Source organism: Rhinolophus sinicus, linkage group LG07 (assembly GCF_036562045.2).
Source record: "Rhinolophus sinicus isolate RSC01 linkage group LG07, ASM3656204v1, whole genome shotgun sequence".
In the NCBI taxonomy this organism is placed as follows: domain Eukaryota; kingdom Metazoa; phylum Chordata; class Mammalia; order Chiroptera; family Rhinolophidae; genus Rhinolophus; species Rhinolophus sinicus.
In genome coordinates this window covers 2147338-2175001 of record NC_133757.1, presented here as the reverse complement: position 1 = coordinate 2175001, position 27664 = coordinate 2147338, and the positions used below count along the sequence as shown (strand labels likewise).

The following is a 27664-nucleotide window of genomic DNA, read 5'->3' as shown; positions in this document are numbered from 1 at the left end:
TTCACACTGTACAGCAGAACGCGTTCAGAAGACCGGCCATTGTGTGAATAGTTTGTTCCCTTCTCTCACACTGTTGTGGGGCCATTTCTAATGTCTATTAAAACAGGGATGAGAGAGTGGGAGCGCTGGATGTGTGAGGGTGACCACCCTGCAAGGGGAGCGTCCTGTGCCCACAGGGAACAGCTGGCTGTCTCAGACACCGCACCTGTGCCCAGAGCCAGCTACAGACACCAGGCCCCGGCATCCTGCCCAGGCTGCAGCCGTGTGTGTCCCCAGAAGCTGGCCACGCCAGCAAGTTTCCTGCCTTCCCCTCCTTCCTGGCTGTCAAAGCTGCTGAGTCGAGGGTTCACACTCACGCCTTGTTGAAGGGTGGGGAATAGCCGTGGAAATGGGTGCTTATGCTGGTTTTCTAGCTTTTGACCTTCTAGCTGCCAGAAAAGCTAGTGCAGGATGCATCCACTTTTAATCTGTATCTATGGAATAGAAAATAACCACTTGCAAAATGATTGGGGAAAACAGGCCACTCTCTAGGTGTGGGTGTGATGGAAGGGGCACTAGTCTGAGGGATGGTGTCGCCCCAGCCCCAGCCTCTCTCGAGCTGCTCCCGGCCTTGGCACATGCTGAACAGAAGGTGATGAGGGACCCCAGCATCACCATCCCAGCACCCCAAGGTCAAGCCTAGAAGTCAGAGGTGACACACAAGGGCGAGTGGGCTTATGTCCCCGGCAGCGGTGGAGAGATTTCCAGCATCTGCTGCAACCCCCAGTCTGATCCTCCATTATCATGTTGTCATCTTAGCTGCATAATTAACTGTGTCTGAAAGCAGAGGGGAAACTTGTAGCTATGCATGTGGATAAATAAGATAGAGCATATGATATATGGAGAAAATAAACTATACCCAGCTGTGCAATAGAAAGCTGTATTTTTGTCAGGGGTTCCTGTGACAGTGGAAACCACAGTACAGAAGCTCAAGTGGTTTGTATATGTCACCAGAAACTTAGATAAAAATACAGCCTTATAATGCGTACGGTTCGGGTGTATTTTATATTCCGCGTTACCTCAAGGCCAACAGTAGAACAGGATCCCAACGTGAACAAACTTTAGGCTTTCCTCACCAACTTAAGATTTATCGTATCCTTTTCTTACATCCACCAGATCAATTCTGGATTTTCTTCCCCTTGAAAATAAAGTGATAAGAGCATTACCCGATCATCTGATTTGGCTCCTTCTCAGTACTTTAGTTCTGAAGCGAGCTAAGTCATATTCCTGCAGGAGCTGCGTAGATGCCGGGGGTGGGGGGACTCGGGCCCCTGAGCCTTACGGGGCTGCAAGCACTTCATTCCGCAGGCAAGCTTGGAGAACCAGAAGCTCACTCTCGTTGGACGTCTCTCTGTGAGAGCAGAGAGGGGGCCCGTTTCTGTTTTTGACACATTGGGAAGATGAGTGGGAGGTCTGGGGTGCACTTTGGATCTGGGGGTCATGAAGATGGTTGTGTTCTAAGCTCGCCAGGAAAAGGTTTCGCTGCAGCCATTAACGACCACCGAGAGTCGTCCGCTCTGCCGTCCTGCTCTGCCCTGCACTGGTTCTCGGAGGCAGCAGCCTCAGCCTCGCTGGCCTGGATGCGGGTTTTGTCTGAGCACTTTCCAATAGAGGGCACCATAGCAGTGCACTAGGCTGTGGTTGGGAGACCCCAGCCTCCACTGCTGCTTGAGGATGGATTTGAAAGTGGGCAGCAGGAGGGAGCTGTCAGCTGGGCTCTGGGACAGTCCCACGAAGTGCAGTGTACCATCGGGGCTGCCGGCAGAGCAGCAGGCCTTCCCGTGACACTGTCAGACCCTGATGATGCTCCAGGTGTCCCTCTGCACACAGGCCACCTCCTGGGCCAAGAAAGTGTGAGTCCCTTACATGGGGAGCCTCCACTGCAATCCAGATCCCCAGGCAGGCTCTGAGGAAGGGTCCTGGGCTGCACAGCCACACACGTGCAGCCACGTGCGGCCACGGACCCGCCCCTCGAAGCCATCTGAGGTGACCCTGCAGCTGTACATGCCTGGCACTGCCTGTTGGGGCCATGCCCTTGGTGCAGCACAAAACCATGTTCTGTTTGCTCTCTCGCAGGGCTCCCTCGGCCCTGTCAGAACAGGCTTGATATATGCCCCGAGGTTCCCGCTGACAGAGGCAGCAGCCCAGCTCAAACCGAAGTGGCCATGTACTGCTCCAAGGACAAGCTCTGCAGAGGCCGACATGAAAAGCCAGCACGGGTCGCCCCGAGCTGTTGGCGCTCCTCGGGGTTGCAGCACGGCTTGTGAAAATAGAGAGGAAAAGGAAAGGCACAGAGAAATACAAAAATATTTTCCAAATAAAAAGAATGTCGACACGAGAGCTGTGTTCTTTGGCTTTGGCCCCAGGTCCTCCTCACCGATCGGGTTTCCCCATCCATCCAGCGCGTGGAGCTTTGAACGCTGACACGGGGACCCGCGGGCGGCATGACAGCTGTCTGTGTGCAGCCGCTCAGCCAGGGCACGCTGTTCTCACCCATTTCCAGAGACCCAGATAATGAAAGATTCGGAAGTAATGTTTGTTTCTGTGGAAACACAATGAAATCGATGCCCTCAGCCCCGCAGGAGGCTGAGTTTCTGCAGCGTCATTGCGTCCTTCCCATCCCTTTCCCCTCCAGGAGCAAAGGTGCCAAGCTCCCTCTTTCCACGCCCTGTGGCTGCATCCAGTCAGTGATGAAACCACAGTACCTGCCTGACTGCTTCTTGCCCGAAGAAGAAAACCTGACTGCCCGAACGTGGGCCGTCTTGGGTGGGTTAGGGACCCTGGAGGAAGGCTTCTGGGCGGTGGCAGGACTCAGCCGGTCCACGGCCAGAGGTGGCAGGTGAGGCATCATTCTGAGGAAGTGCACGGCCTCACCTGTAAGTAACTCAGATGGGATGTTTAACTCATGTCCGCTTCTTACCCAGCAGAACGGTCACCGAACGACCCTCGTGTGACTTGATAATCGGCTGGAGATCGAATCCTGGAGGGTGCGCCTTTTCCCAGGGTCCCCACCCCACCTTGCTGTTCACTCCTGAGAACCTGCTGCTTCCAGTGGCCAAGAATCTCCCGCTGTGGACGGCAGTGTTACCCCAGAACTTCCGTCCTTGAAAACTGCAGCCTAAGAATAAGCACTGGACGAGGAGATGGCTTACGAGCATAAGGGGAGTGTGCTGCACGGCGGGCCCGGGGCAGGTGCGGTCCCTGAGGGACTCACCAAAATTCTTGCAGGAATGTGTTCACGGATGTCATTGTCATCCCTGACATGGCCCATGCACGATGTGCGTGCACTGGTGGCCACGTCCCCTCCCGTCTCGTCGGCATGCGAGTGCCCCACCTTGGCTGTTGGCAGGCCTGCTGCTCTGACCACAGGCAGCAATGCCAGCTCAAACCTCTGCCGCCATTGGATCGGGCAGGATGTCACAGCTGAATCGATGTGAAAATTGTTCATTTCACTTCAGAGCTTGCCAAGGAGCGCAGTCCTATTTTGGTTTCAAGCCACATATAGGAAAATTGAAGTGATAAATAAATGGGCTTAATACGAGACACAGAAAAATATTTGTTTTATTTCACTCAAAAGATTTTCCCAGAAAACCAATCAGGAAACGGAACCTTTCCCCGTGATCTCTGAGCGCTGGGATGTATTTGGGCCTCTGTGTGTCACTGGCATGTGTGTTTGCTTGCTGCCCTCCTGGCAGGGGGTCATGGAGAGAGGGCAGTGCGAGGCCCTCGGCAAGGGGTTTAACTGTTTGGCCTCCCTCAGCCCATCCAGGGTCTGTTTTCTTGCTTGTTCACGGGCATTTGATTGAAAGTTTGTGTTTAGGAAGCTGAAGTTCACATCAATTGTATCTGTTATCAGTTTGAAAGACGTTAAGATTTAAATGGAACTCTGCCCAGCAGCCCGTCTCTCCGTCTGTCTGTCTGAAGGAATGGAGGTGGCAGTTGAAAGCCAGGCCCAGAGCTGGAGAAACTGCAGGTACCGACACCTCCCTAAGTGACTGAGGGCAGCAGCCCAGAGTCCCCGGACCCCGTGGCTCCAGCTGCCGACAGATGGAGAGCGTCTGGTCTCCATCACACGGTCGGCTCTGAAAGGATCTGGGCGGGTGGGGTGCGTGAGAACTTGGAGGTGCACCCTGGGCAGTGAGTGAGGTGCACACTGGGGCAGAGCCCGGCCTGAACGCACCTCAATTGATGAAAAGACGTCATTAGCAAGCCTTTCAAGTTTCTCAAAGTTTTTTTTCATCGAAAAAAGCCACAAGAAAAATTCCACATGGACAGTAGTTAAGATCGATCCTGGAAAATGTGGCTTTGGTGGTGTTGACGCCTTCGAAGACCCCCCCCCACACACACACACACTGGAGGCCGTGCTTTTCAGCTGCCGTATGGGTCACGAGTGGGTCTCGGTGACAGTGCCACTTGTGGACATAGGTGCTGGGACTCACAGGGAGCAGGTGTCGCTGTGGTCTGAGGATGCAGGATGTGATAGCCAGGTGGTCACTGTCATGGACTCTGAAGTGGCGGGACGCAGAAGCGACTACAAGATCCTGAAATGACTCCACCGGCTCCGCCGTGGTCCCTGCAGCGCTCTGAGCGGGGTTTCCGCTGTCTGTGTGTTTTTCTCGATGGCAGTGGGCCAGGCCTGGGGCAGGGGGTCAAGGAACACAGCCGAGGTCTGGGGAGCTTCGTCTCCCCTTGTTTCTCAGCGGTCAGTCATCCCTGCACACACACTGGAGATTTTTCTTAAGTCTTCCAATTACTTATCACTTTTGTTTGGTACCCAAACACAGATAGTATGTTTGCTTCCAGATTGGTTTATTGACTTAAATTAAGAAAAACCCAGCTGGAGAAAATATCAGTGTCCAAACATGAAGCAACATGTGATACTGTGTGAAAAGTTCTGCCTGTGCATGTTTGGGTTGCCATAGCTACGAGGACGGTGCTGACACATGTGAGACTCTTGGCTTCGTGGAAGCAGGTGTTTGGCATCCTCCAGCAGGCAGGTTTGGCCTCCGGCCCTGTGGGACAGCCCTGCCGCTTGGGGACATTCCCCAGGCCTCTGAGGGGCCTTCAGTGGGGAGGCTCTTACCCAGGAGGGAGAGAAGAAACCGAGCCTCAGGTTCAGCCAAACTTGGGTTCGAAGACCCCCCAACCCCTGGGAGCAGCGTGAGCTCAAACATGTGACCCGTCCTCCCTGGACCTCAGTTCCCCCAAATTTAAAAGTGGCTGCAGTGCCTGCCTCAGACACCACGCTGCCAGCGCTGCAGACACTCTGTCCCACCGCTGGATCCGTGACTGACACAAGGACAGCTCAGAGCACGCACCCCTTCCAAGAAGAAAGGGACAGTAGGGATGGCAAAGCCGACAGGCGAGGTGGGGCGTGGGGGCCATGCTCTCAGTGCCCTCTGACCCCACAAGGAGTGCTATGGCCTGTGCTCTCCTCAAGCTGGGGCCCTGCTGACAGAGAGAGAGCCCAGCTCATCACACGTTTCCGTTCAGTCCTTGTGGATGTGTCTCTGGGGAGCCAAACAACCCTCTCATACTGTTAGCATCTCTGCCGTAATGGGGAGGACGGCTGTGCTTCCTCGCCCACACCTGTCCAAGCACCAGCCTGGGGGTCGGGTGGGGGGTTTCCTCAGCACCCTGAGGCTTTGTGCGGACCTGCAAGTGTTGCCAGCGAGGAGAGGCCTGGCCCCTTCCTTCTCTGTGTTCTCACAGCTCCCAGTGGGCATCCTGCAGCAGGGTGAGGGCAGGCCCGGGGCGAGGAACCAAGATCAGGCCGAGGTGGGCAGGTCCCTGGGGCGGTGTCTGCAGAACAGCGAGCATGGGGCTCACCTCGGAGGGTGCTGACCCGTCCAGGTTTCCCCATGTGTGCAGAGATCGCCCAACCTCCCAGGCACACACGAATAAAGAAAATAATGACAAAAGCATGTGTGCATGGCACACGAGTAAAGAAACACAACTGACCGAGGATAGCCATCAAAGTTGTGCTTATGATATAAAAAAATGGAATCAGCCTGATGGTCCATCAGTAAGGGACTGGTTGTATCAATCAAACGTTGATCCAGTGGAAAACTGCGTGGCATCAGCCTGTATGGGTTCTCATGGTGGTGGCACGGGAGACAAGCTGTACAAACCATCAGACTGAAGGTATGGATTTGTCCCCAAGGAAGAGGCCAGCAGGTGACGCTGTGTGTGTGGCTGATAAGCATCTCTGTGTGAGGGGACCATGGGTACCCTTCTCCAGACCTAGTTATCCTGCTCCTAATATCTCTGAGGATGCACATGTGTTATTTCTGGAAGGTTGGAGGGGGAGAGGACGTATTCTCCATTTTGCAACAAGAAAGCTCAAGTGACAAAAGGGGTGGCGTCTGTGTGAGTCATCTCCTGTGCTGTGCCCGCCTGTCTCCAGGACTCCTGGCGTCTCCAAGAACGTCCAGAACTGCAAATTGACCTCCCACATGAGTGAGGGACTTGACTTAGGCTGTGGCTGGGTCTGGGCCCCCAGTTTGGTGGAGACAGGCTGGCAGGGGATCCTATGTGCCTAAAAATAAGTTCTGGTTTGAAGAGGGTGGTTCCCACGGAGGTTCACAGGAAAATATGTGTGAATTTTTACCCGTTTTCTTAGGGAAATCACAGGGCCTGAGGAGAGGTGGCCGTGACTGATGGCACAGCTGGGCCCCGCCTGCTCCCAGGGTCCTGTGCTCCAGTGGAGGCTTGTAATTCTGACGAGAGACTGCCCGTCAGTGCTTTGAGGCCAGAGACCCAAGTGTGGACTCAAACAGAAGAATGAGAAGGCCCTAGACCTGGTAGAGTGCTCTCCCCCGGTTCTGGTGGCACAAGGGCCTCTTTCTGATGGTTTTAATGACTTAAATTGCCTGCAGCATGCACTTGTACCAGCAGACAATGGGGCTGCAGGTTCTTGAGAAGACACTTCTGTCATCACCCCACCAGCTTTGCAGGGCACACGTCAGTTGCCCAAACTGGTGGAAGAGGGTGTAGCAGCATTGGAGGGCCCGGGGTGGCCTGTGGCCTGGGTGCGGCGGTGCCTGTTCTGCTGCTTTCCTCATAAACAGGAGCAGCCATCGCAGAAGCTACGGCCATCCCGGTGTTCGTCCCGGCCGCACCCACCGCTGACCACAGGCCTGTTGTGACACGTGCACCCCCACCACTGCAGACCCCTGTGTGCAGACCAGGAGTGACCACCCCCCGCCTCCGGGGGGTTGCCAGGACTGAGCCTGTGCAGTCGGCATCGGGGAGACGGCCCCTTACAAGTGGAGGAACATTCAGTTCACAAAGTCCTCATTTTGTTGGAATGAACTATACGTCATCAAATGACAAAAATCAAGTTATACACAATGCAAAGTGGTTTTAACTCCACAGCAGCACAGCCAAGCTGAGGGCTGCATGCATCTTTCATTTGCTTGGCCCCTCCCCTTCCTCTCTCCCCTGGAGAGGGTGGGGGGTTAGAACGTCCCCCTCAGCTGTCTGACAGTAAACCTGTGTCAGGCGACCCCCTACCTGGGCGGGCTGGGGGCTCAGCTCCTTCCTGCCTCTAGCCCGGAAGAAGCAGGGCCACCTGCCACCCCCAGGGAGCACATGTGACAGTCTGTGTGCGTTTATTTTAAGGGCCGGCTGTGCCCTCCAGCTGTAGATTCTGAGTGACCCAGTTCCCAAACACATCTGGGCCTCCACGTGACTCCAGCCAAAGGCCTGAGGTAGCATTTGATGCAGCGGCATTTGGGTGTGCTGTGGGGACAGCCACAGCGGCGGCGCTGTCACCCGCCAGAGGCAGCCAGCTCCCACTCGTCTCCAGGCCAGGGCACCTCATGAGAGCTGGAAACGCGCATTTATTTAAAGCTGCCTTTTCTTTGAGATGTAGAATGACACGACTAAATATTACAACACCAAGAGGTATGTACCTGTCGGTACTTTTCCATGCAAACATCTGACTTCTGTGCCAGGAAGCAATATGACAGGTATTCTGTAGTTTCCAGCAAATTGGTCTCAGATGTAGATGAACAGATTTTCACAAGGATAGGATGGGCGTTTGCGGTGTGAGGCTGAGCCTGCCAGGGTGCTGTGGGTCAGCTCGTTGCTGACTGCAGGCCGCCTCTCCCCACACACGGCCTCGGAGTGGCCCTCAGCCGGTGCCGTCATGCTGGTCTGAACTCTGGCTGTCGTGGCCTCTGGTCTCCGTGCTGGGAGGACGGTGCCCTGTGTGAGCTGTCTGCAGAGCCCTTCCTGCCATGGGGAAAGGCGGCAGTATTGCTCAGTGCTGAGGGTCCATGTTAGTGCTGGGTTGCCCTGCGTGAGTTAAGTGATCTCACCACGCCCTGGTTCCTGCAGTGGATCAGTGGGGGCCCTAAAGAGATATGTTTCAATCCCCGGAACCTTACTTGGAAAACAGGATCTTTGCAGATGTGAAGAAGTGAAGAATCTCAAAATGAAATCATCCTAGATTATCTGAGTGGCCCCTAAATCTAAGGCTCAGTGTCCTTTTAAGGAACAGAAAAGGAGCGACACAGACACAGAGGAGAGGCCATGTAAAGACAGAGTCAGAGTTGGAGCGATGTGACCACAAGGCAGCGGGCACCTGGACCCGGTAGGGCTGGGGGAGGCAGGAAGGAGCATCCCTGGAGTTCCAGAAGGGAGCGCAGCCCGCGACACCTGGATTTCTGACTTCTGGCTCCAGCGCTGGGAGAGAACAAATGTGTATTGTTTTAAGCACCCAGTTTGTGGTGCTTTGTTGTGGTGGCCCCAGGACAGGGACACAGCAGCCTTATCTGCATGGGGGGTGTCAGTGGCACATCCTCACAAGGCCATTGTCAGGTTGCAATGAGCTAGTCCTGGGACGTCCTTAGGCCACTGCCTGGCACACATGGGCACTCAAAGGGTGGTGGAAGTTTAAAGCTAGGGTTTAGAATCAGACATGCATGGTCTGAATCCCCCGTGCGCTGTGGGACCCCTGAGCATGACGCAGTGATATTTGATCTCGCCCGACCTCAGTTGCTTCGCCTGCCGGAAGGGTAGACTACAGTGCCCTGTCCACCATCTGTGATCATTCAGTGTGTTCCTTCCTTTCGCTTGCCTTTGCTCCTTGACTGTCATTTAGAGTGAAACTCGGGAGCAACCCTTCGGCCAGCTAACGTTGGTGAAGGAATCACTGTCTGCTTCTCTGGCCTGACAGTGGTTGATGGAGGCTGCGTGGTTTTTGCAAACTCCAGAGTGGGCAGGCAAAGTCACAATGGCATCTTTGACAGACCTGCAGCTGGGTGTTGCAGCTCAACATGGTCGCCCTGAGAGGCTGGCCTATGCCGGTGACCCTCAGAACGTTCTGTTCAGACTCTCCGATAGTGAACCACAGAGGCATGTCTGACCACACCTTTCAAAGCAGCAACAAAAACAGACTCCCAAAGCCCACAGTCCGCACGGGCCAGGCTAGCTCTCAGGGCCTGTGACAACCTCCAGAGCTCTCAGGGACGCGTCTTTGCTCAGGAGCACCAGGTATGTTTTTAATACTGATGATATTGAAACATGTCTTAAGGCCTTCGTAAATAAAGCAACGTGGGCTGATGCAAATATCTGGTAAGTAGATCGATGGACGAGTCCGGAAACAGCCACAGGTCTGGGGGTTTTAGAATGTTATAACACAGCATTTCCGTTAAGTGGGACAGCAGATAAATCTAATAAATGGCATCGGGACAACTGGCTGAGCAATTTGAAAAAAAAAAAAAAATAACATGATTCCTGAAACAGTGGCTATCTAAACCTTTTTAGATTAGTTTTGTTATTGTATCAGAGGAGGTGTCTCAGAACATAACAAGAACTCGGAAGCCATAAGGAAAAGACTGACTCATTGGACTACACGAAACTATCAGAAACAAGACACACGGTATCCTGGGAGAGAGCACCAGTAACATATAACACACTGAGATTATATCTGTAATATATAAAAAGTTTCTGCAAATCAATAAGAAAAAATACCCAAAGACAGATGAGCAAAGACTATAGACAAGCAATTCGTAGAAGAAAAAATGCAAAGAAGCAGCAAGAAGGAGCACAGCAAGTTACAGTGGCAGAGGCCACATGATTCTCTGAAGGAATCCGTGAAGACAGAGTCTACCTCAGCAATGACCATAAAATTACAAATTAAAACAGAGAGTATTTTATTGTAATCTGGGTTTAAAATGTAAGAAATGTGTAATTCTTTGCCTACAGTATAGAGAAAAGCATACACATACACTATTGGTAGGAACAGTGGCATATTTTCGGAGGACAATTCAGTAAAAAATGTGACATGTCTACACCATTTGACCAACCAGTTCTACTTTTAGGAAAGTATTCTAGAGAGTTTCATGCTTACCCAGGCTGTGGTTACCGACATATCCATTGTGCCATCCGTAGCTCGTAATTGGGACAAACGGGAACCTACATAAATGTGCCATCAGCAGGGTCGACTGAGGAAATCAGGACACATCCGTACACTGTCCAACAATGCTGCTATGGTGATGTGAGCATCCGTCAAAAGACAGTCATGACTGCTGAGTGATGAAATATCACAGATGATCAATGGCTTTTTAGAAAACAATGCTTTAATTGTGCGTACAAGTATGAAATTGTGGAGGAGAAGCCATCAAAATAAACATGGAGGTATCTTGGTGGGAAGAGTTGGAAGAATTCCTTTGGGGTGTACGTGTGAGTGTGTTTTTGTTGTATTGCTTTCCAGTGTTGTTCAACTTTATATTCATTTTATAATATTTATTACTTAATTGATTTGTACTAATTATGTTTTATTTTATACGAGGTATGATAGGAAAATATAATGAATATTTAAATTTTAAAAATTTATTACAGTAAAAGACACATTGCCATTAATCCCCCTCAAAATACTCCTCCTCGCTTCAGACACACTTATCCCATCGTCCTCGCCACTTTCTGAAGCAGCTCTGGAAGTCCTCTTTGGTGAGTGTCTTTAGTTGCGCTGTCATGGCTGCCTCGATGTCCTGAGTCAATTCAAAATGTTTACCTTTCATGGTCATTTTGACTTTGGGGAAGAGCCAGAAGTCACACGGTGCCAGATCTGGTGAGGAAGGTGGCTGAGGACACACCGTAATGTTTTTATTTGACAGAAATTGCCATACCAGAAGCGAGTGTGACATGGAGCACTGTCATGATGGAGGATGAAGTAAAGACACTCACCAAAGAGGACTTCCAGAACTGCTTCAGAAGCGGCAAGAACAATGGGACAAGTGTGTTCAAAGCGAAGGGGAGTATTTTGAGGGGGATTAATGGCAGTGTGTCTTTTTCTTTAATAAAGTTTTTTATTTAAACATCCACCATAGTTTTCGATCACAGTTTGTATATTTATTTATTATGATATATTTAATAATATAAAACACTTATATATTATAATATATTTATACAATTTATATATTATGTCATATAATATAAAAATATAAAATATATATTTATGTATTATATGACAATATATAAATTATAAATATAGCAATGTAAAATAATATAGTAGTATATTATCATATATAACATATTTTATTTTATTAAAATGTTATAATTTATTATCTAATCAGAAAAATATGATCCCTGATTCTGTCTTAAAGCCATATATGGATGCATGCATGTATGTGTATGTATGTACATACATGTATGTCTCTATTACATAATTTTTTAAAGACCACTGTTATGATCTAGCATCAGGAAATCATGAATAATTGTGTTTCCTTTTTGTGCTTATGTGTATAGTCTACGTTTTTGCTGTGAAAACGTATAGTTTGGGAATGATGAAAACAAAGCACATTTACTTGATGAGAAGGGCCCCTGACAGATGTGGTAAGAAGATGACGCTGGCAGACATGGTGTGATCTCGTGACTGCTGTCACTCACCCTGCCATCTGCTTCACAGGCTTCCGCTCCCCACTTACAGGGCAGAGAATGCCTCAGTGAGGGCAGTCTCTATGTGACACCTGTATGAATACTCGGGGGGTGGCATCTGACAATGGACGGAGGGGGTGGGGGTGAATTAGAAAATCAAGAGGGGCTTCCTGGAGGAGGGTGGGGACCTCAAGCTGCTCCTCGTCAAGCTGCACAAGACATTCAGTAGCTGGAACAGTCAGATGCCTTAGCTAGAGCAGAGGGAGGGCACAAGTGGCACTGGCCCCTGTGAAAGGAAACCAAGGGCCTTGAGGAAAGTGGTGATGGCCGGGCCAGGGGGAGAGTGGACACCCTTGATACAGTGTGGGACACATGTGGGGTCAGCTCTTGGTGAATTTCAGATGGTGACCAGTCAGAAGAGCAGTGATGGCTGCCATCAGCCTTGTGGGGACAAGGGGACACTACGGGCCCCAGACGGCTGCCCGTGTCTGAGTGGAACCCCTCCAGGCCCTGGCCCTCTGTGCCCTTCCCTCCACCTGGTGCCTGGCTCCGTGCCCACTTCTCAATGGCTCCTGGAGCCACTGGACATTGTGCATGTGGCGCCATGCGATGCAGGGAGCTGTCCCATGGGGGTGTTCTGGCAGAGCAGGCCCTGAGGAGAGGACGGCCCTCACCTGGCACTCCCCCTGTTCTCCAGGTCAGGCCTGCGTTGCGGGTTCCTGTTCCCCAGGACCCACAAGAACAGGACGGGTGGGCACGTCGCCTGGCAGGGCGGGCCTTGCCTGGCACAGAGAAGCCTGCCGTCTCCTTCCTGTGTTTTACATAATTAGGTAAGTCACTTAATGTCGCTGTGTCTTGTTAGAGAAGCTACTAATCCTTAGAGCTAACGGGACTACCTAATTAGTGTAAAACACTTTGAAAATATAAGAAATTCAGATGTGGCGTATAATTGGCCAGCCCTCCTGGTATTGACACGCCGTGTCCAGGAGGCTGGTCCTCTGAGGCAGTGGGATGAGTGAGACGGGCTGTCCCGAAGCCCCAGGGCTGGCTGGCAGCACGTCCTGTGCTCCTTTGCAGGATGAAGTGATGGGGACAGGGGGGAGTGAACTGCTGGGACTGACGGCCTCACTGCCCCAGGGGACCATGGGAGTGTGTGGAGGTGGCTGAGTGAGGTGGGTTAGCACCCGCAGGCTGGGCCTGGCGAGGGCAGGGCGGAACCCAGGTGTGGCCCAGGTGTGGCCAGCCTGGTAGAGCTTTCGGTACCAGCTGTGACGGGCAGGCTGCAGTAGACTGTGTGAGCCCAGCTCTCTCTCCTGCAGTGGAGCGAATGTTACTTGTAGCGTCTCCAGAGGAGAGAGGGAGATGCGACACACAGCACACAGCCACTTCTACCATTCTCCTACTTAAAGGATATACGCTGGACTTCCTTCACAGTTGGCGAGTTACTCAGAAAAGGTGCCTCAGCCCCAGGGCCAGATGGCACTTGCCCCAAGCTCCAGGGGCACACCGGCCACCCATGGGGGTGGATTTCCCACTAGTGTTATTGGAAATAAGATAGACGATTGAATGTTCTCTTTGGTGCTTACTTCCTAAGGGTGTGTGGGGCTGTCAGCAAATCGTTAATCTCTCTTTAAACCACGGCGACAATATTTACATTTAAGATCAAGATGATTATTATCTGAAGAACTCCCCTGGATGCTCTCCTCACAACTGGAAAAACACAGCAGCCCGTTAGCTGAGCCATATCCTGGGCCAAAAATAACTATAAGCCCGTCCAGGAGACCCAGAGTTACAGGCGGGGCAGCGGGCGTCTGACAGGAACCCATCAGCCCTGTCAGCGGAGTGGATCTCGGCTTCAAGAAAAATGAAGCCCAAATCATGTGTTTGGTGGCTGAGTCTTCAGACCCAATCTTATAGGAATCGGCCTCAGACAAACCAACTCCAGGAAGACATTTCCAAAAAGAATTGTCTTTAACTTATATAAAAAAAATTTGTTCCCAAACAATACAGAAAAGAACCAGGGCCCGACAGAGGTGAAAAGCCAGCTTCCCAAGTGTCCTGGGAGCGCCCTGGAAAGCCATTGATTCTGGGGGACCTCTGGGCAACTCCAGTCCTGGCAGGGCCCTCCTCTAGCTGTCTTCTTCTTCGATGCTGTATGGTCTGGATGCTGACCCCAAATGCCTTGGACAGGTCTCATTGAGCCACCGGGGACGATGCTTTCCAAACGGTGGTACCCACGTCTCTGCTGTGAAAACCTCTTTCTCATGGGTGTCTTCCAAAAGTATTTTAGTGAATATGTAACTTTGCCAACAAAAGCTAACATTTTCATTTTTTATCAAAATTGACACCTAGGATCCTCATAACACCCCACAATATATGGGGGGGGTGCCAAAAATATGTATCCAAGTGGACACTTTGGTCAATGTTGCTCAAGCAGTAGTTCGCCGTAATCAGAAGTTTCTGGACGCTGATGGGAACCACTTTGAGCACCTCTTGTAATTGCAGAAGTCAAACATGACTTGTATTCATCTTTTGTTACTGGTATATATTGCGTATTACAATTTTAACACAGTTTTTTCCTTTCTTAAAATGTGTGTACAATTTTTTGGCACCCTCTGTATATTGCATTTCACACACACACAGGAAAGTGAAGTGTTTTGCCCCAACTCACCCAGCTTTTAAGTCATGAAGACTACAAGGCCTAGACCCCAAGCTGTGTGTTGATCCCACTGGGTCTTGATTTCCTCACCATTCTAGAATCAAGTCTAGAAAAGCCCACAAATGGCCACGGGTACTTAGAACTAATTATGGTTAATGTTTCAGGAATTTAAAGGAAATTGTCTATAAAATATTGAAAAGGACACTTAGTCTGCACAGAGTGATCTTGGATAAGCATTTGGTGCTGCCCTGTAGAGTTGCTGGTCCTTAGCTTCTGACCCAGCCATTTGTCCCCAGGCAGCCCCCGCCCCAGGCGCCTGAGATGAGTGCACGGACGCCAGACCAAGTGTGCTCACAGCACTGCAGCACCAGCAGAAGCCGTCATCAGCCCGAACGTCCACCCAGAGGAAAACCAGCACATGCACGGTGGTGTGTTCACGTGATGAATATTACACCGCAAGGAACGTGACATGCCCTACCACGACAACTCTTAGGAACGTGGTGGTGAATAAACAAAGCAAGTTGCAGAAGATTGCTTAGGAGTGTGTGGTAATAATTTTATAACGCTCACAAACAAGCCTGGAGGTCTTGTTTTAAGTAAATACACACACACACATATACTATCCTGTGTACATGCCTCTGGGGCCGAGTGGGAGGCCAGAGTATCATGGCAGCCTTAGCTGTTCAAGCACATGCTGTAGACTCAGCCGTATGTCGTTCCAGCTCTTGGTCTGGGCCGTGGGTTCTCTGGTGTCCTTGTAATACTATTTCACAGTGTGTGTTACTCACGTTTGCATTTATATATCAAATATTCCATAACTTGGACGTTTTAAGGAGGTCCCTGTAGGCTGTTGTCCAGTACAGCCATGTGCCTGTTTCTGGTCGGATTCTTGGCACAGTGGGTGACTCTAGAAATGGTTCATGCTGACCCTGATTAGTTTTGTCTAAGGGGGTTTCTTACGCCTGTTCAGCAGGCTGGGAGACTCCACTGCGAGCGCTCCTCTGGGAGGTGCCCAGCCTCTACCAGCTCATGGCCCCAGATGGCACATGCAGGTAGAAGGAGCCCAGCCCACAGGCTGGGAGGAGCCTACACTCCCCTTTGCAATCAGCACCATCGATTTGTGTGAGCAGTTCTGCAACTACCACCCGACGTGGGTCCCATCTCTCAATGATGCTAAACTCCTCCAGTCACTGTTCCAGAGAACTTGTGTCCCCTCTTGTCAACCAGACATCTGAGCCGGTGTGCAGAACAAGCCAGCCCTAACTCTCAGGGCTTTGACCTTGGGGTCTCCTACCTGCAGGCCTTGGGTTTCGAGGAACAAAGTTTGGCCTCCAAGAGTCTTCAGACCTGCAGCCTAGCAAGATACGGTATCTGGAAGGAGTCATCAGCCAAAACCCTTACAGGCTTCAAGCCTCAACTCTGTGTAAAGAGCAAAGGTTATGACACATCACTACCTGGTGAACCAATAAGACCTCGGTCCAGAGAGAATCTCAGAGGAGCCTGTGGACGAATGGGTTAGGAGGAGCGAAGCTGAGCGTGGCAGGGAGCCTGCGGCCACTCCAGAGGGTCGCCCTCTTGGACAGTCTGAACATTGAAGGATCAACGGCCAACGGTGGTGGTTCAGACTTGTGTTTGCTAGACGTTTTCTCAGAAGTGAGTGAAGTGAACTGTCCCCTCCAGGAGAACAACTGATGATATTAGTTACCAATGATAAACATGTATATTTTTGAACAAAAATTTGAATTTTTTGAAACTTATGTCTGCCAACTATGAGCTTTACAGCTTCCGAATACTTGAAGGCTTTTCTGACGAGCTTGGTGGTGAAATCAGGAAGCTTGTTTTCTCACTATAGCGTAATGAAACGTGTCACCATTTGGAAGGTCTGCACATCACTCAGTGAATCAGCATTTCCAAATGACCTCTGTGATGTTACAGAACTACGAGTGGGTCAAAGGACCTTTCACAGTGTGGATGGACCAGCAGAGACCAGTGAAACAGAGAAGTTCCCGGCCGGGGTTCAGATTCCTCACTGCAGCTGAACGTGGAGAAACTCCCGCCTGTGGCCTCTGGGTGTAGGATCAAAGAAGGATGCCCACCGTTTTCTGAAAAGGCTATTAGCATACTCCTCCCTTGTGAACTGCATGTGGGGGGTCAGCTCTCCCACATGCTTCAACCCAGAGAACAATCACGGTGGTTTGAAAGCAGGAGGCCTGTCCTCTATTGAAACGGTCACTAGCGCTGTCGGGTCCATGGAAAACAATGCCACGCTCCTCACTGGTTGTGTTTTTGCTTTTAAAATACGGATGTTGTTGTGAAATATGCGTTAACTTGGGTTAATATATATTGGCATTGTGTTATCGTTAACAAATTAATAAATTTAAATTTCTCAGCATACTAGGAAATGAAAGTATCAATAGCTGTCACTCAGGTACCTACTACTATGGGGCCTCAATTTTTCTGCGCATAAAAGGGGCAAGAGTGTGGCTAGGCTGTGCGACCGCCATGCTGAAGCATTTCATTCAGAAGTTACAACAAGGCAACGATTCTGTGTGGGTCGGCATGGGGCTCATTTCTCCATTAAAATCAAGTACCAGGAGTGTGTTCCTCTGCCATTGTGCTGTGACATCCCAACCACATCCTGGGGCAGGGATGGCACCCGCCCGCGTTAGTATTCAGCTGTGTTATTTGGATAAGGCAGGGAGGAATCATCTCCAAACCAGCTTTCCTCTTGTTGTGTAAAAATTAAAACACTACCACTTGAAAAGAAATAGATTTAAGAAAAGAATACCTCGCATTGGAGACGGACAGAGCTTTTCAGCATTCTTTCCGTCCTGATGTTCCCTGAGCCGGTGGGAGAAACTGGCAGCTGTTAGCCAGTGATTCTGTTTTTCTACTTTGTGTTTCATAAGTGGTTTTTAACCAGGTCCCCTTAAAATGTATTATTGTTAGAAAATAAACCAAGAAACGAGGGATAGTAATTTAGTAGCAGGAAGTTAATTCCGAAGACCTCCGACATTTCAGCAGTCACGTGGCTATTGATTTTCAATACCGTGAGGCTGTGCGCCACCCCAAGCGTGGGTTCAGCAGATTCCAAACAGTTTCTCCCTTATCAGTGGAGTCCCTGAGTACTTGAGCATTAAGACAACAAATGTCCACAGTTAACGGCATGTCACATGGCAGCTGGGTGGACGTGCCAATTTTCTAATGAAGTCGGGTTGTTGGCAAAGACACCAGTCATCATAGATTGAAGGAGGTCTTCTTTTGTGTATTTCCAACACTCTTGAGTGCTTCGAAAGATACCAGTTACATCATTGTCTAAGGGCCAGGCACTGAGGGACAAACACCCACTCACTGCCAAGACAAAAACAAGCGAAGCCAGAGTTAAAACCAAGATGGGGCTGGGTTTTGCAGGAGACGTCAGAACTATGTGTTCCGGTTGTGCTCAATGGAGGAGATATTCCGAATAAATGCAGTGGCTCCAGCACCCACATTTCTCCCGCAGAGGCAGCTCAGTGACTCCTCACTGCCCCTGAGCCTTCTCTCTGTATGGAAGAATCAGTATCATTTCTTTTCATACCGAAGGAAGGATAACAGTCAGTGCCTTGGGGTATAAACCAGTGTGTGGCCAGCCTCCCGCTCATCAGCCATGAGGTATAGACTCGTGAGTCAGTGCAGACGTCCGCCAGCCGCTCAGAAGGCCTGAGCCTCCCTCCTCGGACCTCGGCCGCCGCCTCGGCCGTCTGTGTGCACCGCGACCCCTGTCTCCACCCCCACCAGTAATAAATGGTGTTTGCCATCTTGTATTGATTATTGAAAATGTTATGTCCACGGGAAGAAAATGCCAGTGCTTTAAATATCAAATTTACTAGGGGTTTTAAAGTTATTTTTTACAGAGACGTGTGTGATAAAAATTTTTAAGCAATTGAAAGGAGTGTGGAGGGGGGAGCAGGATTATTAAATAACGAAAAAAATCAATCCTCGGTTTGGCCTGGGCAGACAAGCGTTTCTCAGCTCAGGTAAGTAGTTTAAATTCAGACACGTCTCATATTGGACTTTTTACAGGAATGGAGAAATTTATAATGAAATTCAACAAGGAAACTGGAAAAACAGCCAAATTGGTGCAGCAAAGTGGTTAATAGGATCATTAGCCTCCTCGCTGTATTTTTTTGGACATTGTGTGCCTGTACCGTGGTGCTCGAGACCAGATTGCAGGAACAGGCTGACAGTTAGTAGCTAACTCAGCAGTGCTGGGTACAAACTGCCATCTTCCTGTGGATTTACAGCTGCCACTTCTGCTACTTCAATTAGTTCTATAGCACACAGATGTTGCTTAAATGTTGCTGCTAATGATACTGCAATAAGCGTAAGATTCATGCCATATTTTGAGGCACGTAAATTTCTCAAGTGGCACAATTAAAGTGGAAATATTAGGTGGGGAGAGCTTGGCAGTCTCTCCAACTTGGAAGGCGCACCCGCTATGCAATAATGGGTCAAAAATTCATTCAAGTTTTACTGCTGTTCCGAGTTTTAAAAGACTTTTCACAGTTGAATGCAAAGTAGTAAAAACCAGGGTATTAGGAAATGAGAAGGCAGTTGTGTTATTCAGACATGACTTTTAATTTCAAATTGAAATCACATGCTCACTTCTCTGGACATGAGCAAAGGGAAAAGCTACAGCCTGAAGAGCTTTTGTCTTTAAGGGCAGGAAGTCCTTGGTAGGAATGCGTTCTTGGCGAGGCTGGTGGCACAGTCAGATCTGCCCACGGCTCTGCGAAGCGCTGTGGTCACCGCACCCCTGGAGACGCAGCCGGCTCCCGTCACAGAGAAGCCCCGTCCTTAAGCAGATGCCTCTTGTTCTCCCTCCGACACACTCCACAGCGCAGGCTGGGGAAATGCGTGGGACACACACACACACACACGTACACACACACAGACACACACTCGGTTTCTCTTACACACACGCGCACACACATGGCCTCCCTCTTACACACACACAGACACACACTCAGCCTGTGCCTCTAACACAGGTAGAGAAGGAAAGACAACTGGGACTCCCAGAGGCTGGCCTCTGCTTGGATGGAATCGCCATCAGAATTTCTCCCTCATTTGTAGTCCTTTTGTCATCCCAGCACAGTCCCCTGCCTGTCACCAAATTTTCTTTTCCATGAAAAATCTCTCCTTCGGAGAAGAGCTGCTCCCTGACCGGTTGTCAAATCGCCTTTGATTTTCTCACACGCCGACTTAAAAGGCAAGCATTTCTGCGGGTGAAGCCGGCACTCAGCAGGCCCGTCTGTTTCCAGAATCTCTGTGCAGCTGGACCCCCCCACCCCACTTTCACGTATTGATTTGAGCTGCCCAGGAACTGACTGCATTGCGCTTAGTCAGGACCATCTACTCCGGCTGCCCCAGGAGAATCCGCAGCCCTGCTCCGTGCCCCGGGCTTGGGCCCATCTCTGTCTGCCGCGCTCCGTTCTGGATAAACTCTGGGCCCGCAGCAAAGGCTGTCTGCAGGCGGCACTGCCGCTGGGTGTTGTCTTGTGATATTTGCCAAATGTTTGTTTTCTCCTTAAACAATGCAAAGCATTCAGTGAAAGCTTCCCAGGCAAACCCAGGACTCTGAGTGGTCTGACAAGCACTAAACCGCAGCATCTTTCCGTCCCCTCTCCCCACTGCTCTCCCTCTGTCCCTCTCCCCTTCCGTACCCCCCTGCCCATCACTCTGTCCCTGTACCACTTGGATTATTTACAGCAGGTCTTACAGATGTCAGTATTCTTGTTCTGAAGCAAAAAGAACAATGAGTTCCCACTGACCCCGGTATAGTGGGCCTCGCTGAGCACAATATGGATTGTATACGGGCAGTGAGAAGCCTACATGTAATCGAGAGAGAGAAATGTCACTGTAGTGTTTCTGTTGACATGGCACTCTGTGTGGCGGGGCGTCCAGGGCCCGGCGAGCAGGGGTGGTGGTGGCCGAGTGTGTACCAGGAGCTTGGAGTTTAGCACAGGAGAGGGGGTAGAAGTTAATCTGCTCCGGTTTCCCACGAATGAACTGTTCCCAGAAGGGAAGGGCCACGAGGAAGTGCCCGCATTCGGTTTCCCGTCTGCACGTGGCCCCGGCTTTGGAGCCCAGCTGCTCACTCGGATCTGTGTCCCCAGCTCTTTATTGCCTTCCATAACGCTTAATGTACTGTTTGTATATGTTGTCCTTGCACTATATTTGATGTGCTCTCATATATTTTATTCATCTCTGGCTTTCTATGAAGGCAAGCTCCCAGCAAATCTGAGAGGCGCTATTTGCTGCCATCAATCAAGTGTCTCTGTGCTTGGCACCTCATGGGATGAACTTGATTTGAAGCATAAAATGTAGCTCTTCTTCTCTGGGGCCATTTCCTCCTCTGTCCCCGGTGTCTGTCAGTGAGGTGGCCTGACCTCTGGAGTGCTGCCTGCCCTCGAGGGCAGCCGGCTGCACTGCAAACTCCTTCTCGGTCCATTCTCAGGGCCCCAGGAGTGAGCAGTGGGCACCCTTGGGCTTCCTAGGGCTTAAAAATGGAAAGGGCGTACTCACCGTGGTGTAAGTGACAGACAGCGACTATGGGAGTTCATCGAGCACCTGCATCGTTCAGTTGGGGGTGAGTGTGTGACAGCAGGACCACCGCTGGGCTCCACACATCTGCCATCCGATACTGAAGATGGTCCAGGGGACAGCGTGACTTGTGCTGAGGCGCCAGTCCTTTCCTGGACACAAAAGCCAAATCCAGAGCATTCCATCTCTGGGAGGGCGGATCTGAGCTGGACGATGGCAAATGCCCAGTCGGGGCTGTGCTGGCTTTCCTGCCAGCTTCTTGCCACCACAGCCTCAATCCCAGTGCCCGTCATCTGTGTCAGTGGTGTGGCGTCCTTGCTTTGTGGGCTGCATTATTTGCAGTGGATGCTTGACAGACAGACAGACCTCCTCTCTAGGGCTAGCCTCGTGTCCAGGACAGATGCTACCTCCTGGGCTCCGAGTTCTGGCACACCCAGGGGTGGCCTTGCAGAGGCAAAGCCCTGAGGGGCGTGTGTGTGTGTGTGTGTGTGTGTGTGTGTGTGCTCTTAGGAAGATGTGCTAGTTCCAAGTTCAGGTGAAGGACGTGGAGGTTAAGCGGGGAATGACAAAGGCGTCCTCTTCCCCTGATAGCAGGTATTTAGCAGATGGGAAAATATTAGCAGATGGGAAATCAGCAGATACATTTAGATCAAGATGCAAATTTAAAAGCCGCCAACCCGCTGCACTAAATATTTACACTGAGCACCTCTCCTCCATCAGCGTCGTCTATGTTTGATGCGCCCGTACAACTTCTCTTATTACAGAGTCATGTAGAAATTCCGCACTTGAAAAGAAATTCATGGTGAATTAAATTGCAGCATTAAAATAGAAGAAAATTTCCAAATTTCTGTCAACTTTTCGAGTTGTGTCCCCAAAAGACTTCATGCACTTCCTTTCATGAGAAAGTTATTAGTACAAACCTACTGACATTCCGAATGAAAAGAAATGTTCCTTGTCTCTCCTAAATAACTCATATCGATGCCGCCATTGTAGAGAAGTCTTTAAAAAAAAACAAAAAAAGACTCCAACCCCTTTGCAATAGTTTTCAATACCAAAAAAATCAAAGATCACACCTGAACCCCAAAAGGTGACCCTCCCCACAGACCACGGGGCCCTGGACCAGCCACATGGTCTTTGTAGACAGATCCTTCTGTCTATGAAAATCGTGACCACACCTCAAGTCTGCACAGAGCCTTACCAGCACTGTGACATGTTTTCTCACTTAATCCCCCAGCACTGCAAGGCAAGGACAGTTGCATCCAATTTATATCAGGGAAACTGAGGCTTGGGTTTAAAATTCGCCAAGACCCAGTGATTCTAGCAACAGTGGAGGGAGGGTGTTCAATCATTTTGACTAAAGTTTCTCTCTTTTCCTCAAGGGAATGGAACTGGATACTTTCAGTGGGATCCTCCATCCACAGAGTCCAACACCTACTGTCTTGTTCATCAGTGGATCAATTTATTCTTCCCACAAGGATCTGAACGTTCGCCGTGGGCCAGGCACTGTACAGGGATCTCAGCACGTAAGTGTGAGCGGGACAGGTGAAGCCCCTGCCCCTGGGGTGTACATTCTAGTGGAGAAGATCATGCAGAGGAGGAAAGTCAGGAAGAACATTTGAAGTCACAGTAATGCTATGAAGATACAGCCGGGGATGGGGTTGAGGGCACTTGTAATCAACTATTTCACGACTCTATAGAGGGGACCCAGTTCTGAAAATAGAGTGCTTGGGGGCAATGGTGAAACCTGCCTTTCTCCAAAGATGCCTTTGACCTCTGGAATGAATGACCCCTGCCATCCATCCAAGGGTTGGACGTGCCCATGTGGACTGGGTCATCCTGATTCAACTGGGAGACTCAGAGGATTTGAAAAAACTGGCCTTGTAAGTTTTTCTTCCTTACTTAGAAATTGGAGTAGAGCATGGAACCCACCTACACTGTCACCACAGAAAGGAGCTAAGCTGGTGCTTGAGGAAGTTACCCAAGTTTCAGGCCCTGATTAATTTGCTCTACTATTTATACTGGAGTGCGGTTACCCTAGCAACTGCCAGTGGGTTACTGTGGCGCCTGCTTCTGCAGCCTCTGCTTGGAGAGCCCGCAGAAGGGGTGTCAGAAGGGCAGGCGAAGACCAACTCTCTTAGGAACAGGAAGAGAGTGGGGCTCCGTGCGGACAATGAGAGATATCCGGCAGACCTCCTCCAGTTCGCCAAACTCCTGGATGGCCCAGCCACCCGTCCATCACTGCACTTCTGCCCTCCCCGTTTCCTCTGCCTTCCCCACCCCCCTGCCCATCTCCCTGACACTGCTCGTCCTGCTTTCCATCCACTCCATCATCACTGTCCCTGACACTCCCTCCCTCCTGTCCTATTCTAAGTAAGGGCCACCTCTCTGTGGTCCCTGAGTGTACGTGGCCCTCCTGTTGGACTCCAGGTCCTTTGAAGCAAGGCTGTGTCTCTCTGGGTCACTGCCTGATACTCCCCAGCCGTGTCACACACATAGTGGGCCCTTAATACATATCTTCTGATAAGACCAATGGTGCTAAATGTGGTAACTATTTCCTTCAATCACCTTTAAAATGCCATTTATTGCATACATTATTTGTTATGCCTTAGTTTCAACATTTTCTAGATTTAATTAGATTTAACTCTAGAGAAAACAGATCAGTTTTCCCAGTGATTTCCATTGAAACTGGAAAACTGGTTGCACCTAAAAATCTAATAAGAGGAAAACTTTTGAGGAGACAATCAAGTTAGCACTCAGACCTCATGACTGGGGGAGTGAGGAGTCCCAAAACCGTTGTCAGCACTCGGTCAGCTCTGAGCTGCTCATCCTCGCCACCTTGTCTCACTTAGCTTTATCCTTCTCCTCCCCCTTTAGACTGGAGCCGTTTTCCCAATGCAAAAATAAGAACAATAATACTGCCATTATAATACTACCAACACATTATTTTCCTTTCTCCTTTCTGGCTATATTTACATTTAAGTCGTATGTAGTGAAAATTTAAATAAAGCAGATTTAAAACATTAATAACCTTTATACCAAAACCTGACAAAGACATTACCATAAAAAATATTATAAACCAGTATCTTTTATGAACATAAATGCAAAAAGAAAATCTTTCACAAAACACTAGTGAAGAACATTCAAGCCGTGATCAAATGGGTTTATTCCAGGAAAACAAGGTGGGTTTGGCATTCAGAAACGAAACAATATAGTTTGCCACATCAACATCATAAAGGAGAAAATAAAGGAAACCATCTCAATACGTGCTGAAAAAGCCTCACAACACTCATTCATTAAAACAACTCTCAGCAAACTAGGAATGAAAAAGAAGTTTCTCAAGTTGATGAAAGGCATCTATGAAAAGCCTACAGCTAACGAAATACTTAAAAGGTGAAACGTTGAAACGCTTTTCCCCTAAGATGGGAAACAAGGCAACATGTCTGCTCTCACCACTTCTCTTCAATATTTACCTGATATGCTGGCTTTGCAGTGAAGCAAGTAAAACAATTCATAAAGATGGGGGAAAATGGGGGTTAAACTGTCCCTCTTTATTCATGGCTCGACTGTGTTCATAGAAAGTCCTAATGAATCAATAAAAAAAGCTATAGAGCTAATAAGGTGAATTTAGCAAGGTCACAGATGTTGTAAAGCCAGTATGCAAAAATCAATGGTATTTCTATGTACTGTCAGCAAACAGATGGAAACAAGTGGGAAATTCAAAAGCAATACTACAGTTGTATCAAAAAACAAAATGCTTAGAAGTAGGTTTAATGAATGATGTATAAGACCTCCATACTGAGAACTACAAAATATTTCTTAGAGATATTGAAGAAGACCCAAATGAATGGAGGGATATACTATGTTCATGGATTGGAAAATTAATATCGTTAAGCTGTCAGTTCTCCAAAAATTGACCTACAGTTCCAAAACAATTTCAGTCATAATCCCAACAAGATTGTATAGAAATTGACAAATTTTTTAAAACTGTGTGTGGAACTGCAAAGAGCCTAGGGGAGTCAAAACAACCTTGGAAAAGAACAAAGTTGGAAAACTTTAGCAACTGTATTCATAGTAACCCCAAATTGGAAACAACCTAAAGGTACCTAAAGAAGAATGGATAGGCAGTTGGTGGTCTATTCACATAACGAAATACTACTCAGCAATAAAAAGAAATGAACCATCGTTACAGGCAACAATATTGGTAACTCTCGGAGACATTATGCTGAGTGAAAGAAGCCAAGCAGAGACAAACGAACGAACACAAACTCTATAATTCAATTACATGCTGTTCAGGAAGACACAAAATTGATTCATGGTGAAAAAATCCCAAAGGCTTGTCTGGAGTGGAGTGGGTGGGTTATCTAGGAAAGTAGCACGAGGGAACTTTCTAGGGTGATGAAAAACATCTATCTTGTTAGCAATGTAGGTTAAGTGAATGTATCTATTATTTGTCAAACATGTATAGTTAAGCTTTGTGTATTTGAAAGTCTGTAAATTTTACCTGGGAAAAGGAGGTGATTGGGGAGGGTGGGGGCATAGATGAAGCAAGGAGGGCAGAATGTCGATGGATGTGGAAGCTGGATTATAGGTGTACAGGGCTCACTCGTTGTGCTTTTCTGCTTGCCTCATGTATGTTCTAAAGTTCTCCATAATAAAATGTTAGTTTTTAATTCCACACTTAAAAAAGAAATAATGCAAAACAAAATATTTTAATAAGGTCTCACTTTAAGTACAATACTTAATGTGTTTCTCAAAAAAAATATTTTTATTTCATTTTCAAAGTCACTGCTTTGTATCTGGTGAGCTTAGCTGAGTGGCACTATATTTAAGCTTTTGTCACTGAGGGCGTCCCCTGGTTGGTGAACCAAGATGGTGTCTGGAAATGAGTCGGGAGATCATTGTGCTGCTTTCTTTCTCAGAGGCAGCAGCGATGTCTTCCCAGCACCGTTAACCACTGTGGTGAATGCAAGTGCTGCAGATATGACGTCACCAACAGGAAAGTCACCAACAGGAAAGCACTAAAAGGAAAGTGAGATGGGAGCAAATTCTGTGAAAACCAGGTAGCTTCCAGGGTCTGCCCGGTAATTTTTAGGGAAAGTGCCCTATAAACACCTAAAGATGGTGCTGAAAACATGAAATCAGCTTACAAGTAAATACAGCTTTGGTTCCCCACCCCCAAAAATAAATAGGCAAGAAAATTGGGGGAAACACTGGCTGCATCAGTCACTGGCAGAGGGTGTAGAGGTGTGCGTCTGTGGGGAGACTCCTGCCTGTGCCCACCTCTCTGCCCCTGTGCCTCTGCCCCAGGTGGGACCAGCCATTCCTGGGAGCGCTGTGAACATGCCTGGGGATGGCAGGCGCGCTGAGGATGCCCACAGAGCCTGCCCAGAGCCCCTGCTTGCCAGGTCTCTGACTTCAGTAGAAGGGTTCGTCCCCGACCTCCTCTATGTAATGGTGAATTTTAAGTGGGCACCATATGTTCTGTTTGCAGCCTCAGGAAAGTTCTCTGGGCTCAGAGTAGTAACACAGCCTACCGTGGGACTGAATCGTTTTACTTCATCTTTTACTGTAAAGGCCGTCTTTGGGAATTTTAGACAGAAACTGAGCCCTCACATTACTACAGTTTAGTAAAGCCAAGGAGTCCTTGCTATGTTGGCATTAGTAATAACATCTTAATAGTATCGACAGTGCTGTATTTTGTGTAGGTTTTAACATTTATGAAATGCTGGTGTATCGTTGAAGGATTAACCAGTGTCAGATTTTGTGCTTTGTATATCAAATCACCATTCTTAAAGATTCATTATGGAGGAGGAAAAAGGAGCTGTGAAAACAACCAGGAAAATCAGCAAGTGCTTGAAAGACTTAAGCCCAGCCCAGGGTCGCCTCTGCCACCCAGGCCAGCCTATTGCAATGGAGGTGAGAGCCCCTCCCAGTTGGTCCTGGGATGGAAAGTGGCTCTGACCCTTGACCTCAGGCAGAGAGACCCAGAGGGACCCAGGGTCAGTGGAAGGCAGCTGAATGCCGTGCAGGGAACCAGACTTTTTACAGACCCTGCTGGGGGATCACCCATTCTGAAGACCACCATCCTCTGTGACCTGCCTGGGTGTGGACTTCACTAGGTATGGGATCCCCGGGGGCTGGAGGGGTGGCTTTGGGGGGCTCCTGGCTGCAGGCAGGCTGGGCACCATTCTTGCTCAGGGCTGAGCTCCTGTCCCTCCTGCATCAGGGAGCCAGGCCAGCTGGGGGCATCGGGGGCTCCAGGTTAGGGGTTCTGCTGCCTTTCCTAGACATCGTGCCCACAGCTCAGCATGAAAGGATGCAGGGCCTGCCCGGCGTGGGGTGCCCACTACACATGCCCGTGCACTGGACCTCACTGCCGGCACAGGAAGGCCGAGGCAGAGAAAACGCGGTCTGTGCACCTGGTGAGCACATCTCCTCTAAGACGGTGCCCAGCAGACAGGCGGCATATGTTTACCTCCAGGATTTCTACTGTTCCAC

At 49.4% G+C, this 27664-nt stretch overlaps 1 protein-coding gene across 4 annotated transcripts in view; it reads left to right on the top strand.

Annotated features, from left to right (window-relative positions):
* MGMT (O-6-methylguanine-DNA methyltransferase) overlaps nucleotides 1-26214 on the top strand; it is a 267078-nt gene extending 240864 nt beyond the window's left edge. For all 4 annotated transcript variants that reach the window (XM_074338804.1, XM_074338805.1, XM_074338803.1 and 1 more), the window contains 2 exons: nucleotides 22546-22689; nucleotides 26086-26214. In XM_074338804.1, the coding sequence (XP_074194905.1) occupies nucleotides 22546-22689; nucleotides 26086-26199 (258 nt within the window). In that variant the 3' untranslated portion in view covers nucleotides 26200-26214. The remainder of the gene's footprint in view (nucleotides 1-22545; nucleotides 22690-26085) is intronic.
* Nucleotides 26215-27664: the final 1450 nt, after the last annotated feature.